Source organism: Panulirus ornatus, chromosome 37 (genome assembly GCF_036320965.1).
Source record: "Panulirus ornatus isolate Po-2019 chromosome 37, ASM3632096v1, whole genome shotgun sequence".
NCBI classification, from domain to species: Eukaryota; Metazoa; Arthropoda; class Malacostraca; order Decapoda; family Palinuridae; genus Panulirus; species Panulirus ornatus.
In genome coordinates, this window is record NC_092260.1 from 16,562,794 (window position 1) to 16,580,803 (window position 18,010).

At 44.0% G+C, this 18,010-nt stretch overlaps 1 protein-coding gene across 5 annotated transcripts in view; it reads left to right on the forward strand.

The window, feature by feature from the left end:
* The window catches only part of LOC139760542 (uncharacterized), a 73,302-nt gene that overhangs the window by 44,146 nt on the left and 11,146 nt on the right, over positions 1-18,010 (forward strand). For 4 of the 5 annotated variants that reach the window (XM_071683861.1, XM_071683860.1, XM_071683859.1 and 1 more), the window contains 5 exons: positions 4,222-4,276; positions 11,139-11,265; positions 11,414-11,490; positions 12,900-13,079; positions 17,703-17,720. In XM_071683861.1, the coding sequence (XP_071539962.1) occupies positions 4,222-4,276; positions 11,139-11,265; positions 11,414-11,490; positions 12,900-13,079; positions 17,703-17,720 (457 nt within the window). The remainder of the gene's footprint in view (positions 1-4,221; positions 4,277-11,138; positions 11,266-11,413; positions 11,491-12,899; positions 13,080-17,702; positions 17,721-18,010) is intronic. The other variant, XM_071683862.1, reaches the window with a different exon arrangement.

Genomic DNA, 18,010 nt, shown 5'->3' on the forward strand with positions numbered 1-18,010 from the left:
GATGTAGATTATTTACCCCTCGAGACGTTCGATAGAGAAAAGTCTTTTAGACGATCGTCCGCGGGTGTGTGGTAGCCACTGATTGCTTCGTTTGATTCTTGGTTTTCTACATTAGGTAGACCGCTTTAAGATATTCTGACCAGAGTGATTACCTATTCGCGAATTTTGAGTCATGAAGCCACAATCTAAAACATGCGTAAAAAAATCTTAAATCAAACCAGATTTTTGATAATTTGAGATCGTGTGTCTTGTGTAAGTCGAGCTTCTCGGCAGAGCGTGAGTCGGCTGACTCATCTCTACGCCACAAGCCTGGCGCCCTGGCACATGCAACACGATCGATCATCAGCTGTTCTTGACACAGAGTACCAGATGCCATATCATGGAAAATGGGAAGATGATCTTCAGTATCCTAATCTTAGTCCACAAAATTCTGTCTCGTCTCGCAAATAGTCGGAGGATTTTTGTCGAGGTTCAAACAAATATGGCCCAAGGAATTACTGCAAATCCTGGTTATGCAGCCTTAGTTTCATACTAGGTGCCACTGTCTACGCTGCCTCAAAATGATTATGAAACTCCGAATCCAAAGTCAAATGAGCTTCGGTTAAGTCTTATGCTCGAGGTCTAATTGAGTGCAACCATGTTTACCAGGTGGGAAGTTCTTGCAGTCTTTATAAATGATCTATTACAAGTTACTTCTCCCTCAGTATTTAGAGGAGGGAAATGCCCATTGATCAGGATCATTGATGTGCATTTGTTGTTGTCTTTCAAGTCCCCCACTCACGCGCCAATGCAACATTCACCTTCTCGGACACTATCACATTAAATATATTTTCATTGAAAAAGAGGAAGGGAAGGGGGAAACCTCAGATGTTGCCTGAGGTTGTATGACATGGTTGAGGCTGTACCTGTTACAGCGGAAGCTTGCGACACAAGGTGGGTCTATACGATGTGGCGAGTGAGGCAGCGCGGAACATCCGGGTGTGCCAGAAAGCGATTCCCCGCCCGCCGCCGCTCCGTATTATAGTACGATTTCATCACATGGTAAGCTTTGCAAATCGTACTGAGAATTAGAGCTGTGCGCAGTGCGGGTCTGCGCTGCCGGTCCCGACTATAGTGGCTGTGAATGCGGGCTGTTTGTGAGCATTTCCTGTGTGCTCTTATCACCGCAATGCATCTTGAATAACATGCAACCTACCTACTTATCAGAGGAGCTAAACCTTTGCTCATAGATTTGTACCCTCCATCAGTATCGATGTCCTTATGTTTTCTGTAGAAATGTGCTTGAAAAATTCCTAACTGGTTGGTGCTTTCTAGATCTATATAAGTTAGTGCATGGGGATCATTTCCTGTCTCTGTCATTCAACTGGTATATTTTGAATCTACACTAAACAGATTGCCATCATTGTAACAATGCTGTTCTTATACTGTCTATTAAATATCAAGGTATATATTTGCATTCTTTTTCATTTCCATTGTCACAATTTTTTGTTGGAGGCAACATTCAACAAGTGAGATACGTGTGCTCTACATATGCAGGTAAGATTTCATGTCTGATGTTTTTTTGTGTGTGATTCAGTAGAATATTTGACGAACAGAATCTTGTATGTTCTGGTCATAGTGGGTTTACATGAGAAGTTTTGATCGTGTGTCTTGAAGAGCTGGTCATGTCTTGTGTTTTTTTTTTTTACTGTCATGATAACGACTCGGGGAACATTCTGTTGAGCACATGAAGAATGTTTCATTGGAACATCTATGTGCGTCATCTGTACAGTTACTGACTTTGATGTACATTCTGTAGTTTTTATGTTTTCACATTAACGCTTTTTCATTAATGATGTGTACATTTCAAGATACATTAAGAATTTTAAAGTTGAAATTAAGCATGCTATCATTTGTTATAGATATTGATCCAATCTCACTTATATATACACATTCTTTTACGTTAAAGTGTGCCCATGGCAGCCACCGAGGGTTGCCCGTCACTGACGGGTTAAACTGCTTAATATTTCACTATAACCGACTTATTGGTTGATACGAAATGTTTGAAAAAGAACTACTTCATTGGCCTCACTGGGTAGAGTATGGTAACAGTATATGACCGAACTCATAGTAATGGCTAAATTATTTCACTGTTGAAAGATGCAATAACTAACTAAACTAAACTAAACTAACTTTATTTGAGTGAGTGCTCAAATTACAGAGGTATAAGTTTGTTGAGTATTCCTGGTAAATTATATGGGAGGGTATTGATTGAGAGGGTGAAGGCATGTACAGAGCATCAGATTGGGGAAGAGCAGTGCGGTTTCAGAAGTGGTAGAGGATGTGTGGATCAGGTGTTTGCTTTGAAGAATGTATGTGAGAAATACTTAGAAAAGCAAATGGATTTGTATGTAGCATTTATGGATCTGGAGAAGGCATATGATAGAGTTGATAGAGATGCTCTGTGGAAGGTATTAAGAATATATGGTGTGGGAGGCAAGTTGTTAGAAGCAGTGAAAAGTTTTTATCGAGGATGTAAGGCATGTGTACGTGTAGGAAGAGAGGAAAGTGATTGGTTCTCAGTGAATGTAGGTTTGCGGCAGGGGTGTGTGATGTCTCCATGGTTGTTTAATTTGTTTATGGATGGGGTTGTTAGGGAGGTAAATGCAAGAGTCCTGGAAAGAGGGGCAAGTATGAAGTCTGTTGGGGATGAGAGAGCTTGGGAAGTGAGTCAGTTGTTGTTCGCTGATGATACAGCGCTGGTGGCTGATTCATGTGAGAAACTGCAGAAGCTGGTGACTGAGTTTGGGAAAGTGTGTGGAAGAAGAAAGTTAAGAGTAAATGTGAATAAGAGCAAGGTTATTAGGTACAGTAGGGTTGAGGGTCAAGTCAATTGGGAGGTGAGTTTGAATGGAGAAAAACTGGAGGAAGTGAAGTGTTTTAGATATCTGGGAGTGGATCTGTCAGCGGATGGAACCATGGAAGCGGAAGTGGATCATAGGGTGGGGGAGGGGGCGAAAATTTTGGGAGCCTTGAAAAATGTGTGGAAGTCGAGAACATTATCTCGGAAAGCAAAAATGGGTATGTTTGAAGGAATAGTGGTTCCAACAATGTTGTATGGTTGCGAGGCGTGGGCTATGGATAGAGTTGTGCGCAGGAGGATGGATGTGCTGGAAATGAGATGTTTGAGGACAATGTGTGGTGTGAGGTGGTTTGATCGAGTAAGTAACGTAAGGGTAAGAGAGATGTGTGGAAATAAAAAGAGCGTAGTTGAGAGAGCAGAAGAGGGTGTTTTGAAATGGTTTGGGCACATGGAGAGAATGAGTGAGGAAAGATTGACCAAGAGGATATATGTGTCGGAGGTGGAGGGAACGAGGAGAAGAGGGAGACCAAATTGGAGGTGGAAAGATGGAGTGAAAAAGATTTTGTGTGATCGGGGCCTGAACATGCAGGAGGGTGAAAGGAGGGCAAGGAATAGAGTGAATTGGAGCGATGTGGTATACCGGGGTTGACGTGCTGTCAGTGGAGTGAATCAAGGCATGTGAAGCGTCTGGGGTAAACCATGGAAAGCTGTGTAGGTATGTATATTTGCGTGTGTGGACGTGTGTATGTACATGTGTATGGGGGGGGGGTTGGGCCATTTCTTTCGTCTGTTTCCTTGCGCTACCTCGCAAACGCGGGAGACAGCGACAAAGTATAAAAAAAAAAAAAAAAAAAAAATATATATATATATATATATATATATATATATATATATATATATATATATATATATATATATATATTCTGCTTGCAGAAGCTATCAGTGAGTCGCCTTTGGGATATATATATATATATATATATATATATATATATATATATATATATATATATATATATATATATGATTGTAGAACTAGGACGTGGCACAAATTCAAAGCCCTACTGTGCATGACCAGACCCAGCCTAAAGGTCTTATCGCCTCACGTCATTAGTTAATTTCAAATCATCGCCCAAGTTCGTGTCATTCCTCATCTTTAAGGGTAACCAGAAACCTCAGCACGAGTGGAGAAGCAACAGTCTCATGTGAACCAGTGAATATGGTCATCAGTAGCCTAGTCAAAATTTCACCTATGTGAAAAAAAAAAAAAAACGTTGATCCGGTACAAGATATTTTTTTTTTTTGCCATTGTAGTATCGTGATGTAGCCAACCATTGGCGCAGAACAAGTGTCCTTACTGTTTCCTTTTGCGCCTCTTACAGGATGGGAAAGACGAAGACGGAAACCACTACCCGCACTTTCACCAAGGACGGCAAGGTACGTTTGTTGACGTGCACGATGTTGACAATAGTACGAGAGAGAGAGCTTTTACTTCCTCATGTACGATAATGATAATTCAAGGTACGGATTCATTTTATAGGCATTGTATGTGTTGCAGTAAGATTGTTTTTTGTGTGTATGACAGTACAAGGTAGAATGTTTGTGTGATTTTTAAACCTAAGTGTTGATGCCACTGACTGACGAATGTTGTCAGTACTGTGTGCGGTGTTTGGGATGTGAAAGGTTACTTTTGGTCGAGTCGCAGTAGATTATCATTGGTAGTGTTATATAAACCTGTTTAGGAGTAGTGTTGATGAGATGGAGCGGCTGGTAGAAATGCGAATTTTGCCAGATGTTTTTCAGTAATTGCTGTGACGAACTTAAAGAAATGATAAATATATTTTCGTTAGTACCTCTGATGTTATGCTTCGTATGAGTGAAAACGTTTTTAGATAAAGGCTTTGTGAGTCTCCTCGGAGATTCATGCAAGATATCTTGACCAGAAAAAAAAAAAAAAGACTTTCAGCTTATGATTGAAAGGCATATATCACCACACTGACACACACAAGTGTAGTCCAGTGTGCATGAAGCCCTTGACTCATCCAGGGAACCTTGTTAATTTTACAATGTTACAATTTCGTTACCTAGTTGACTGAAATCCACTGCGTTATATGCTTTTAAAACCTCTCACTTAACTCTCTTGCCCTTCCATGCTTGTCGTTTGTTAGTCGTATAAAGAAAAATAATTGAACAATAATTAGCCTTATGTCCTACACTTACCCGAAAAATTCTCATTATTATTCAGTTGGAATTATACACGTTGCATATTTTACGCCCTGAAAATTAGTCGAAAGAGCCACTCTGTATGTAGCCACCATCTTTTAGGGAGTTTCTGTTGCTTGTTTTCACCAAACAATAGTGAATAATCATTTTCCAGTGAAGATATACTGCGTATAGTGACGAGAAATGATGGATTAACTCCTCTTTAATTATTGTAAAATCTTTGTTGGTAAGATTATTTGTGTGATGGCCGTTTTCAGCGTGTCATCTTGCTTCAACTGAAGCGATGGTGATGATAGGCAAGAGCTACATCCCCTCGCTGGTGCACGGCTAGTGTTAAGTTTTGAGGAGCCAACCTTTACGCGCTAGTTTTTCTTGCAGTCTTCAAGGTCAGAGGGTAAAAACAAACCTCATCATATTTTACGTATATTCGTCTCGAAGAAGCAACAACAACGTACGCGAATCGTGAAAACTACTTAAGGATAAACATGATAACGAAAAGACAACAAAAGATGTGTACAGTCGGGCTTGCTTAAGGAACTCAAGACGAATAAATTACCGCGATTTATTCCAGTGGGTGTGCGTGTTAGCTCCTATTGTAGGTTCCAGCGGCCAGACAACGCGGCCTTGACCACACCTGAATCATGAAATCTCGATTGATCGATGTTAGAAGGTCTAGAGAGTTAATTCTTCCTTGAAGAATAATCCCAGACGAAAGATAGATTGACTACGCTCAGCGCTCAGAATCGTAATTGGCGGACGGAGTAAGGGTACGATCCTGCTGGCTGGCAGTGACTTAAGAGCCACCCTTCCAGCTAGCTTATGTTGTTACACATCCATTTGTCCAGTTTTGTACTTCTGTCCTTACCTAGTCATACACGACGAGATTTATCACCTGCTTTTCGTGATCACAGTGCATTAGTCTTTGGTACACCATCTTAATCATGCGCGCATTATGATGCGCTAGGATAAAACGAAGTAGTCAGTTTTAGCGTAAAATGTGGTTAGATTTTTAAATCCTCCAACAATCACCGTGGCCGGTCAGAGTATGCTGGCATATAGTCGCTTGTACCACAGAACGAACCGAAGAAGTTCTCGCAAAGACCATTGTCTTACACATCCCAGTAGAATTAAAAGCTTCCTTGTCCGTTCTGATAAAGGGAAAAGATTCAGCCAGTGCCGTTAGGTCACTATGGCAATAGATTGATAAAAGCTGTTACCAACGTTATCTGGTCTCGGGTCTAATATTCATTACTTGTCGCGTTATCACTGACGACCCGTCAAGCACTGTTCTTCACAAACACCCGCGACTTACTAATAGTAGCGTTGGTCAGCTGAAAAGTACAACCCTGTTCGACCCTCTCTACTTCGGGTAAAGCAGTAGCATTCCTCTCACTACTCCTGACGACCAAGTTTATGTCACCAGTCCTCTCCACCTACCTAATTGAAGACGCCATTTATCTCGACCCCGACTGTTAAAGGGCCTGAGGTTCAACATGCGGCATATCCAAGATTTCCACTTTTTTTTTTCTTCCAAGTAATAGACATGAACTTGTAGGGCCGTGTGATTAACAGCTTCATTAGCACCCTCACTTGGAGGGTACAAGTGCCAACGAGCCAAGCCTGACTAGTTAGAGAAGCGACAAAGTAGCTGCTCATAGAGTAATCTACTAGATAAGAGGATTCTTCGAAACCAACTTGTTCTACGTAAGGCAAGTTAAGCTTCAGGAAAAGCCCTGACGGTTAACCTTATAAACGAAACTGGTAAACAGACTGAGTAACGAACGAGAGGCAAACTCTTGCTTTTGCCTCGTGGTAGCTGGAGATACGTGGTCTCCTATAGAGCAGCATGTAAGTAGCCTTCGTCTTGTGGATTCACGTGGACGGATCCAGACGAGGCATGTGGCTGTAGCACAGTTTGCTGTACTGATTAAGGGAATTTTGGATGTCTTGTTGACTACGACTTATGAAAGATGTAATATAGGAAAATACAAATGTGATGTACAAGTTTGATAATGATAAACGGATGTACAAGTCTGATGATAATTAATGGACGTACAAGTCTGATAATGATAAACGGACGTACAAATCTGATAATGATAAACGGACGCAAACAGTTATCTAACAGAAATAAACACGACTAGATAGATTGTGGAAAAGTATTTGCGCTGTTTCATTTCTACAGAATGAGGCATTTGGTCTTGAAATACAGGCTAAAATGCTGTGAAATTCACTGTGTAAAGGGGATTGATAGGTTGACCCTTTAGAAAAAAGTGGGTAACATGTGCCTAACTAACTAGACAAGTGGACCCCTGCAAACCATGAAAACAGCTTTGGCTATATAAAGACACGATGTCCCTCGAACAGTGTATATTAGTCGTCCATATTCAGGATACAACGACATATTGGTTAACTGTAGTTATCTGCTGACCAGAATACGATATCCCATGTAATTTGTAACTCGTGGGATTCATCAGTAAACTCTGAACAGAATTGATCCACCACATTGCTGCAAGATGCGAGAAAGCGATTCAACGACTTAGTCCTCTTAGAAAACAGAGACTCAAGAACTAAACGGTTTCAAAACGACACATTTTGTTGTGATTTTTGTTCTGTAATGGAATTTTTAGAGATATCCTGGAATATATTGTCAACATGAAGCAGTTACGTAGCCTAGCAGCATATTTTTTTCTGCAATGTTGTCCAGTTATTTTTCCATTAAGATCAGACACGGTTGATGTTATGAAGAAGACTGTGTGATGTTTGCATAAAGAAACGTGTTGACGAGTCTGGCGATGGCATGAGAACCCCCTGGACTGGCTTGTTGCTTCACGTTTGAGGTTCACATTATGTTTATTGTTCACGCCACCGTGCAGTCACGATCCTGCATTAGAACACCTGTCCCCTTCACGAGTATCATTTTATCTTAGTCACTAGATTTTATAAGATATACGTTACCTTAGAACTTCGAGAATTCCTATAATTTTCAGTAGTGTACGTTCTCGTACAACGTAATTCCTGTCCTCTGTTCATCACCGAGAAAGTACAGTATTACAGTAAGGAATTCATCACTTACATGGCCCTTGCGTTGGAAGGGCTCCGCGCCTTATACGTTTGATGAAGTGCATTTCATGAAGGATGATGCTGCTTTCTCAATATTGCAAGGTAACGGCGCTCATTTGATTTCACAGGACAGTCGGTCGCACATCGTCAGCCTATGTAAACAGGATGGGCTTTTCTTTCTTTTTTACGAGTATGCCGGCGGTTCTTCAACTTTTTACCTCGCGACCCAAAACTAGATCGTTCATGCATGCTCGCGACCGTGCATGGAAAATAAATCGATATTTTTCTTCTTTTAGTTATACCAGCTATAGAGCAGCGTAATACAATATGACAAATTGATAATACGAGTATGATATCGTAAATTGATATGTAAATAAAGACTTCCAGTTAATGAGAGGGATGACTTTATTTCGTCTTAGCCACGTCTTCAAAGCGAAGTATTGTGGGAGACAGGCGACTCATTCGAACAGCTCAACGAACCAAATTTGGGTCGCCGCCCATACTTTTTTAAGAACCACTAGGGTACACGATAGTGTCGGCTCAGGTGGACAGGATGAACCGTACTGCGGGTGTACGATAGTGACAGCTCGGGTAGACAGGATGTTACTCGATATAACGTTAGGGTACGTAAACAGAACCTCACTGTAGATGGTGTCAACTTGGGTGCGTAGAATCTCACCACAGTACCCAGATAAGGACGATGTTGATGTGGATGTAATATCAGTGCTGGTACATAGGGTCTTTTTGCTTTGTACTTTGTGTCCGTAAGTACAGATCAATCTGTGGTTGTAGTGTGTCACCTTCAGTACACGGGTTGTAGATTTAACCTAGATACAAGAGAGATATATATAGTGGACTTACTGTTGCTCAAGTTATGCAAAATTATGTCTGTAATTTAAGTCAACGTATACAAGGAATTTTGGATGTTGTCTGATTATACGTAATCTTTCTGTGAATGCAATACCAGTTTCGATATGCAAGTACTTCTTTGTGGGTGTATCTAATCTAGGTTTATAGGAGCTCCAACTAGAATATGCAACGATACCCATGACTAGATTAGTGGCTGTGTTTAAGAGAGCTTTGGTGCACAGGGGTCTTGCTGAGGGTGCAGATGTTGTGTCCTACTGCGAAGGTCAGAGACTTTCTTCTTCCTTAATAACAAAGGCATCAATAGAGGAATGTTGAAACTCTATCCTCTTGTCATGAGTGGATGAAGGAAATACAATGAGATATAATGAGGAAATAGATGAATGAGGAAGAGGCTAAATAAAGCTGAATACAGTGTCGTTGATGGATTACAACCTCGACACTTTAGTGGTGACTCACTTCCCTTGTTGCTGATGGTGACACGTCCCGCGGTGGACATCCGTCCATCCTTGTGTGTGGCGCGGCCTTGCATGACTCCAGCCACAACAAAATTGTGTTGTGTACAACCAGAATCATGTTCTTGGTGGTCCATCTCTTCCTCCACAACTCTGTTGCTGACCAAGCTACGCTGTTGCCTCTTTGATCATTCAGGTTGTTGGAATATGCCATCTGATATCGAACATGACACTCGACGTACACTTCCCTTCAAATATCTTCGGATTTGAAAATCTTGACCTCATTGCTGCACCGTATGTGTTGTTCGGAGCGAGCTCGCCTTCTGGTCATTAGCATTGTCGGACAAACACTGGGAGTGTTTGGTAAACAACTTCTGTTTGAGATTCTGATATCAACATTGTTATGGTGTTTTATCAACACTGTTCCCTCGGGTCACACCCCTGCCGCGTGACACACACACTGTATGACGTCATACGCGTGAGGAGTCAGTAATTTCGGGTCAGGTTAAGACTCATTTGGTATGTTGGTTTGTTCTTTGATTTAGCCTTTAAAAATCAAGTGAAAGATCATGCCTTCATATCCATGGGTTGAACAGTCGCGCCTAACGGTCGTGTGGTCGTGCTCAAGGGTTGTATGGTCGTGCTCAAGGGTTGTAGGGTCGTGCTCCAAGGGTGTGTGTGGTCATGCTCCAAAGGTGAGTGGTCGTAATCAAGGGTTTTTGGTCGTGCTCGAGGGTGTGTGGTCGTGCTCAAGGACTGTACCGTCGTGCTCAAGGGGTGACCTTCGGGCCAGTTCAGTGATCTACGTCTCCAGCCGAGCATTCCACATGGAGCTGTTTTTTTTTGCAGATCTTAAGACATGCGTGCCACTGTGAAAGAGAGCCTGAATAAAACAAAGCGGCCAAATGCCAACGAACTGTGCTCGGTGGAGCGGCCAGTAGCACGTGACTGGCTGACGCTGTGGTAACACGTTTATTCATCTCCAGCTGGGTTCCGGTCACGTGTGGAAGTACTGTGCTGAGACTGGACAGTTAGAGGACTTATGTGCAGTACAGATATCTGATATTGTTGCAAATAAAATCGTGGTCTTATTTCAGTAGTTTGGTTCTGCGAGGCGACGCTCAGATGCTGGAAGCTATTGATTACCCATCTTTCACTGTCCCCAGTCCTCAAGGCGTGTCAGAGATAGAAGGATAGACGACGTGGAAGCAGGTGTTCTGAGAGAGAAATACTGTAAGGTTATTTAGTGTATACTTCTAAGAGACGTTAATTACTTGCTGGATACACAATGTAACATTACCGTCGCTTCGTTGCTTGTCATACGAACTGACATCGTCTTCTGGTATTCGTCACAACACTTGTGAGTATTACGAAGAGATTCATGATTCAATGTGGACTGTGTTGGACGAAAATGGGGTAGACTCAATTTTAAGGAACATAGAGCAATCGTTTGCTATCTCAACGTACAAATGAGATTCATATGAATCGTTGTTATTCCGTATAGGCGAACGAGAGACAACTTACAGCACGTATTTGTGGCTATGAGAGAGACTCCTGGTTTTCACGCTTTCCGAGTGAATGTTAACTCTCCCCTTGTAGACTGAGTGACGCGTTAGAGACAGTAGGAGTGGTCATTTTGGCAAAGGCTCTTGTACCTGTTCTTTTTTATACTGAGATGAAGTTGTGTGTTGCAGCGATACGAGGAGACTGTCGAGGTTGTGACCAAGGAAGACGAGCATGGGAACGTCAAGACCACTACCACCACCACCACAAGGGCCCTCGACCCCTTCTCCACAAAGGAGATGGCGGCAGCAGTAAAAGGTTCGTCCACTCCCTCTCTCGCGCTTTGCTCCATCCGCTAACACTGCATAGATGTCATACACCCCACCGTAACCTTCAGAGACGAGACCTATCGGTCACCTTCAGTTACCAGTGTCTAACTAGATGTGTTTTTTTTTTTGGTCGACAGACGCCAAGGCCCCTTCGGGACGCCGCAAGTCGTCTTCGAGCAGTGACTCTTCCCCTGACCGCAGCAAGACTGTTAAGGTGGGTTGAAAAATTAAATCATTTAAGAATTTATGTGAAAATATGAAGAACTGTAAACTTAACCGATAGTGATGATAACAGTAACACTTATTCCTTATTTTACAGTATAAGGTAATTTATATAACTCATATGAATGTTTATAGTTGGATCATAATCTTGATAACACACAGCAGTAGAGGTCAGGTGACCCTCGGACTCCCTTTATGGGTCTCCTGCCTGCAGCTTCGAGGCTGCGCTTCACGCAAGGAGAATAGTAAGGTGGGTTCCTTTTGGGCAAGAAGGAACTTGACGACACTACACTCTGTTCCCTCCACTGGCGATGATACAGCCTTGTTGAGGGGAAGTTTAAGCTCCTGGTGTTACAACTTATCGGCACATTCCGCAAACACCAACGATAAGAGGAGTAAAAAAAAATTTACCCACATCTTCACACTCCAACACCCTGTACTGCTTACAAATTGCCCCACAACAAGCACGACACAGGGAATCCAATCGTAAACACTACTCCACCAGACATTCCTTTCATCTGATGCCACATTCCCCAAGCATGTACGAGTCGTCCCATCTACATTGTAGACGTAACCACGAGCGGGCGGAGTCCGGTATCACCGGAAGGTGTGTTTGTGTCTAGTGTGTGTGTGTAACGGAAGGTAGGAAGTGTGACTCTGTCTGCAAGTACTTGCCAAATATGTTTCCATCATCTCACCTCTGGTCCTCACCTGAAGGGCGTGGCTCGCCTCATGAGCGCTGCGGGAAATTCATAAACGGTGATCCTGGAACAAGAGTATTTATAGATGTCCTAAATAGTTACATATTTTCATTACCCCGTGATGACTTTAAACAGGGTAAAAAGGTAGTCTTTGGAAGATTCTTATCCTTATTTGTGGACGTAATTTTTCTAGAATTTATGATAACGTAAAGTTAGGGAACAGTGAAGCATTTTATGGTAATGTAAAGTTAGGAACAGAGAAGCATTTCACATTAGACAGTGTCCCTGGCTTGAACCACATATTTCTGCACTGTACTTCAGTACACGTTGAAGGACATGTGACGTATTTACCCAGTCAGTTGGTGTAGCACGGTACACTCTGGTAAAGCCGACAACCTACGTGGTAATTGATCAGCCCGTGTTGACGCCCGTGTCTGAGATCACTGTATAGAGACGCATCATACACCACAGACATTCACCTAGATGCACACAACACACACACACACACACACACACACACACCTGTGCCAGTCATGGCACACCGGGCTGTCATTGTCAGAAGCCATGCCAGGTTAGACGTGGCCAGTCTTTACATACAGAAACATATATACACACACACGCACTGTATATGGAGACAGCTGCCACACGTGACTCTGACCACAGCATCACTCACGCTGGATTGGCATTCATTCCCCAACAGGAAAAATCCAAGTCCGCGACAGAGTCCGGTAAGACTGGCCTCCTCAGCAGGATTAAGGCCAGCAAATCCGCCGACGGTGAGTGCAGTGACGACGAGGAGGAGTTCGTGAAGGACGTCAACAAGTACGTGAACGATTACCGGGTCAAGCATGGCGTCGCCAAGCTCAAGCTCAACAAGGAGGTGGGTGTGGGGTTGGGTGTGTGTGGCTGTGTGTAGGTCGGGTGTGTGTGGCTGTGTGTAGGTCGGGTGTGTGTGGCTGTGTGTAGGTCGGATGTGTGTGGCTGTGTGTAGGTCGGGTGTGTGTGGCTGTGTGTAGGTCGGGTGTGTGTGGCTGTGTGTAGGTCGGGTGTGTGTGGCTGTGTGTAGGTCGGGTGTGTGTGGCTGTGTGTAGGTCGGATGTGTGTGGCTGTGTGTAGGTCGGGTGTGTGTGGCTGTGTGTAGGTCGGGTGTGTGTGGCTGTGTGTAGGTCGGATGTGTGTGGCTGTGTGTAGGTCGGGTGTGTGTGGCTGTGTGTAGGTCGGGTGTGTGTGGCTGTGTGTAGGTCGGGTGTGTGTGGCTGTGTGTAGGTCGGGTGTGTGTGGCTGTGTGTAGGTCGGGTGTGTGTGGCTGTGTGTAGGTCGGATGTGTGTGGCTGTGTGTAGGTCGGGTGTGTGTGGCTGTGTGTAGGTCGGGTGTGTGTGGCTGTGTGTAGGTCGGGTGTGTGTGGCTGTGTGTAGATCGGGTGTGTGTGTGTGGCTTTGTGTAGGTTGGGTGTGTGTGGCTGTTTGTAGGTCGGGTGTGTTTGGCTGTGTGTAGGTCGGGTGTGTGTGGCTGTGTGTAGGTCGGGTGTGTGTGGCTGTGTGTAGATCAGGTGTGTGTGGCTGTGTGTAGGTCGGGTGTGTGTGGCTGTGTGTAGATCGGGTGTGTGTGGCTGTGTGTAGGTCGGGTGTGTGTGGTTGTGTGTAGGTCGGGTGTGTGGTTGTGTGTAGGTCGGATGTGTGTGGCTGTGTGTAGATCAGGTGTGTGTGGCTGTGTGTAGGTCGGGTGTGTGTGGCTGTGTGTAGGTCGGGTGTGTGTGGCTGTGTGTAGGTCGTGTGTGTGTGGCTGTGTGTAGGTCGGGTGTGTGTGGCTGTGTGTAGGTCGGGTGTGTGTGGTTGTGTGTAGGTCGGGTATGTGGTTGTGTGTAGGTTGGGTGTGTGTGGCTGTGTGTAGGTCAGGTGTGTGTGGCTGTGTGTAGGTCGGGTGTGTGTGGCTGTGTGTAGGTCGGGTGTGTGTGGCTGTGTGTAGGTCGGGTGTGTGTGGCTGTGTGTAGGTCGGGTGTGCGTGGCTGTGTGTAGGTCGGGTGTGTGTGGCTGTGTGTAGGTCGGGTGTGTGTGGCTGGGTGTAGGACTGGGGTGTGTGCGGCCGGGTGTCGGCTTGATGTACATGTTTGATGGGTATGGGCTTGGTGTATGTGGTAGGGAGTGGACCTGGTGTGTTTGGACAGGATAATGAGTAGATTATGAGGGATGGATGATGAGTGGTGGGGTGCGTTGATAGGTGGTTGTGTGGGGAAGGTGTTTAGATGGAAGGGCGGTTGTATATGGATGTTGTGGGTCTCGTCATGTTGGCCCTCTTCTCATAGTGCATTACTGGACCAGGGTGGGAGTGCAAAGAGAATGAAGAGGGATAAGCAGGTGGATCACCGTAATGGTAAGAGGTAGAGAGAACGAGATAGAGCGGTAGGTAGTGAGGGGTAACCCTGAGGCAGCAAGGCCAAGAGAACTTCGGTAAAGTAGACTGAGTAATGTGTGGGCGGAGGGAGGTTAGGCAGCCAGGCTTTGTTCCCTACAAGTCACCACCACCCCTACCCTGCAGTCAGGCGGGAGGGAGTCGGAGCTGTTGTTATGAAGGTCGTAAACAGAACAAAGGTAATTTCTTGTAAAGATTGATTATTATTTAAACACTGGGAATGTGTTGGCCACTGGTGTGTGTGGTGTGATCGCGTTTCGCCGCAAATTATTTACCATCAGTTCCCAGAATAAGCCTTGACTCTGCAAAAATGTAACGTGTCCACGAATGTCTAGACCAACCTGCACTCATGTCTGTGGGGCTTCTCGACCTGCCCTCCACCATGAGTAGAGCCAACTCAAGTGCCCCTCCACTCACCCTTGAGCGCTTCCTCCAGAGTGCGTGTGGGAGTAACCAGTGAGCGTAAAGTAGCTGCCAGAATTGGTGTGGGGGCAACAAAGGAGAGCGCAGGAGAAGCTAGGATTGTATAGGATTAGCCTGAGTATAGGATGTATACGGGAGCCACCATAGACTGAGGTGTAGCTACAGTGCGTGTGGTAGCAGCCAGAGCGTGTTGGAAATAGAGTGCATGTCTGACTGGACAGAACTCGTTTGTATAGCCAGAGTGCGTGTGTGAGGAACCAGTGTGTACTAAGAACTCGCTTGCAGTGGAGTAACCAGCTAGAGTAGGTGTATCTTTGTGTGAACAACTAGAATGTGTTTGTGTGTGGGTATGAGTACATCTGGAAGTAGCAGAATTTCGTGGAAGAATAACCAGAGTAAATCTTTAGTGACCAAAGTGAGTTGTGTGTGTGTGTGTGTGTGTGTGTGTGTGTAAAGGAATAGCCAAAGCGTGTTTGGGAGAAGCCGTAGTACTCGGGGGAAAAAAAAACAACTGTGGAAGAGAGTTGCCGGACTGCTCATGAGAGTAGTCTAAGGGCATGTGCTGGAGGCCAAGGAGGAGGGAGCTGGAGGTGGGTGGGAGTAGAGAGGTTAAGGGTGGGAGTTAACGGTGAGAGCGTGTGTGTAACCGGCAGAGTGAACGTTGAGTAACGACTCTATCGACCGTTCATGACCCTCTTTCTTGGTGCTGGCCATGTGCACCTACTGAAAATTTCATAAGTCATAGGTATGGATTTACTTCGAGGCGCGCGCGCACACACACACACACACACACACACACACACACACACACACACACTGAGTAGATAGCTAGTTAAAGAAGCTGTTAAGTGTTAGGACTGAGGGTGGTTGTAATAAAGTTCCAAATGTGACATTGAATGCTGGCAAATTTGTCAAGGTTTACAAGGCTACTTGATGGCTTAGATGGTTCAGGAGAAGGGGACCCACGTGTATAGAACTCTCTCTCTCTCTGTACTGTACAAGTTGGTGATTACGAATAGATAATTAAAGTAGATGACTTGATCACAGTTTAACCAGTTTGTTGATAACAACAGTGAACATTCTCTTCGAAAGATGAAAAAAAGTTGAAGGATCATAGGCCATAACATGAAATAAAGAAAGAAACATGTTAGGAAATATGTAGAATAAAAAGTACTTTTGTAGTGAGAGTAATAAAGTGAATGGAACACACACACGCACACACACACAAACACACACACACACACACACACACACACACACACACACACACGCACGCACCAGGAATGAGAGGATTTTCAGTTGTGACACTTGCGGTTTCTGGGAGTGATAGGAGCTGGTGACTTTTTTCGTGTAAGGCATATTTCAGTGACCATCAGAATGGATACAATGGTCATTGAAACGTTCTTCACCTTGTATACTGTACTACAATCATCCTCATTTGCCGCTGCTGTGATTCAGTAGCACTTTAAGACTAAATGATCAGATAAAGCCACTGTTAAACGTCAAGATTGAGCAGTGTAGTACGATAAGGAGCCTGCGAGACCACTTTGTAGCACACTGACGGACGGAGAAGCTAAGCTTTACATACCTAGCTCCCTCAGGATCGATTCTTTTTGCTTTGTGAGCTTCATAAATCACGCCACACGACCTGGGTCTGCTCCCTAAACAAGCTTAGAATTTTCTTCTATATATATATTGTAGACAGTTATAACTTTTAAGCTGAACCTCCTCTTTACAGACTCGGTATTCAACTGTCTAACAGGATTGCATAGTTCATGGAATTTAGGTTTTCCCTCCGCAAGACGTAAAGTAGGTTAGTGTTGTCATTATTGACAATCGAGTTGCAGCTTCAGGAGCAAACAGCCTGAATATGTTGACTAGGTTGCTGATGCTGCCATCCCGGTCACGTAGCCTGAGGTCCCGTTCCGTGACCCAGTGCTTGGTGACTGAGCACCATTCATCCCTTGTGTAGTATCCTAGGTTCACGTAGCGGAGGGTAGGAGAGGCTTAGTGGCCTTATTAGCCTAGTTGCGCTTGAGACGTCTACACTCAGATGCCGCGGGGGTAAATGAGGAGGGTGGTGATACATTTTGGGGCGGGTTATGGCCGAGCGAAGTTGTGCACTAGTGTAAATACAGAAAGGTTAAAAGTGACCAGATGGATGTATGAATGGTGGAGTGACTGAATGAAACTGAGAGAGAACAAGGTCATGGTATTCTTTTCCAGTACGACATTATTATGACTTTGATTATTAGTTTTTTCTTCACTTTGATTGCCATCAGTTGTGACTACTTTTATGGATGCCTTGGTGATCTTGATGCCCAAATATGTGCGCAGTTTAATTTAGATAATTTGGTCCTTGATTATACCTTTACCTTTATGGAGGTAATTGGCTATGCATACAACGTGTCATTTACTGAAGGTTGGTGAGTGATAACTCACCCTTTTGGGATAATATATATGAAATGTAGTCAGTGATATATTCTTACTTGTGTTTTTTTTTTATATGTTTATTGTGATCTTACAGATAGTTTGAATGGGCAGGAAGTAGACATTGTAGAGGAACGAACATCCATAAGATACCTGTTCCTTCTTATGTTCAGGAAGTATAGTGGTGCTGGTGTAACCATTTTGTTGAAGCATAATGAGAACAGAAATCTTTTTACCCAGGTGTTCGGCACAACGATGGTGAGAGGAGTCTCAACACGTACAGTATGATTGCAATTGACAGTTTGCTCTAATCTAATAAGGAGCCAAAGTAACATGGGCGCTGTGGTTGAAGGGTACACAGTAGATGCTAAATTGTTCCTGGTTTAGATCGTTTCATTAAAAGTAGCGAGTTTTTGTATCTAAACTGTGGTTAATGTGATTGATTTGGACGTGCAGTTGGTGACCGTTACAATGTCATCAACTGAGTGATTAAAAGTTATCAATAATATATGACTATGGCTTCTAACTTGTGTACAGATCATATATCC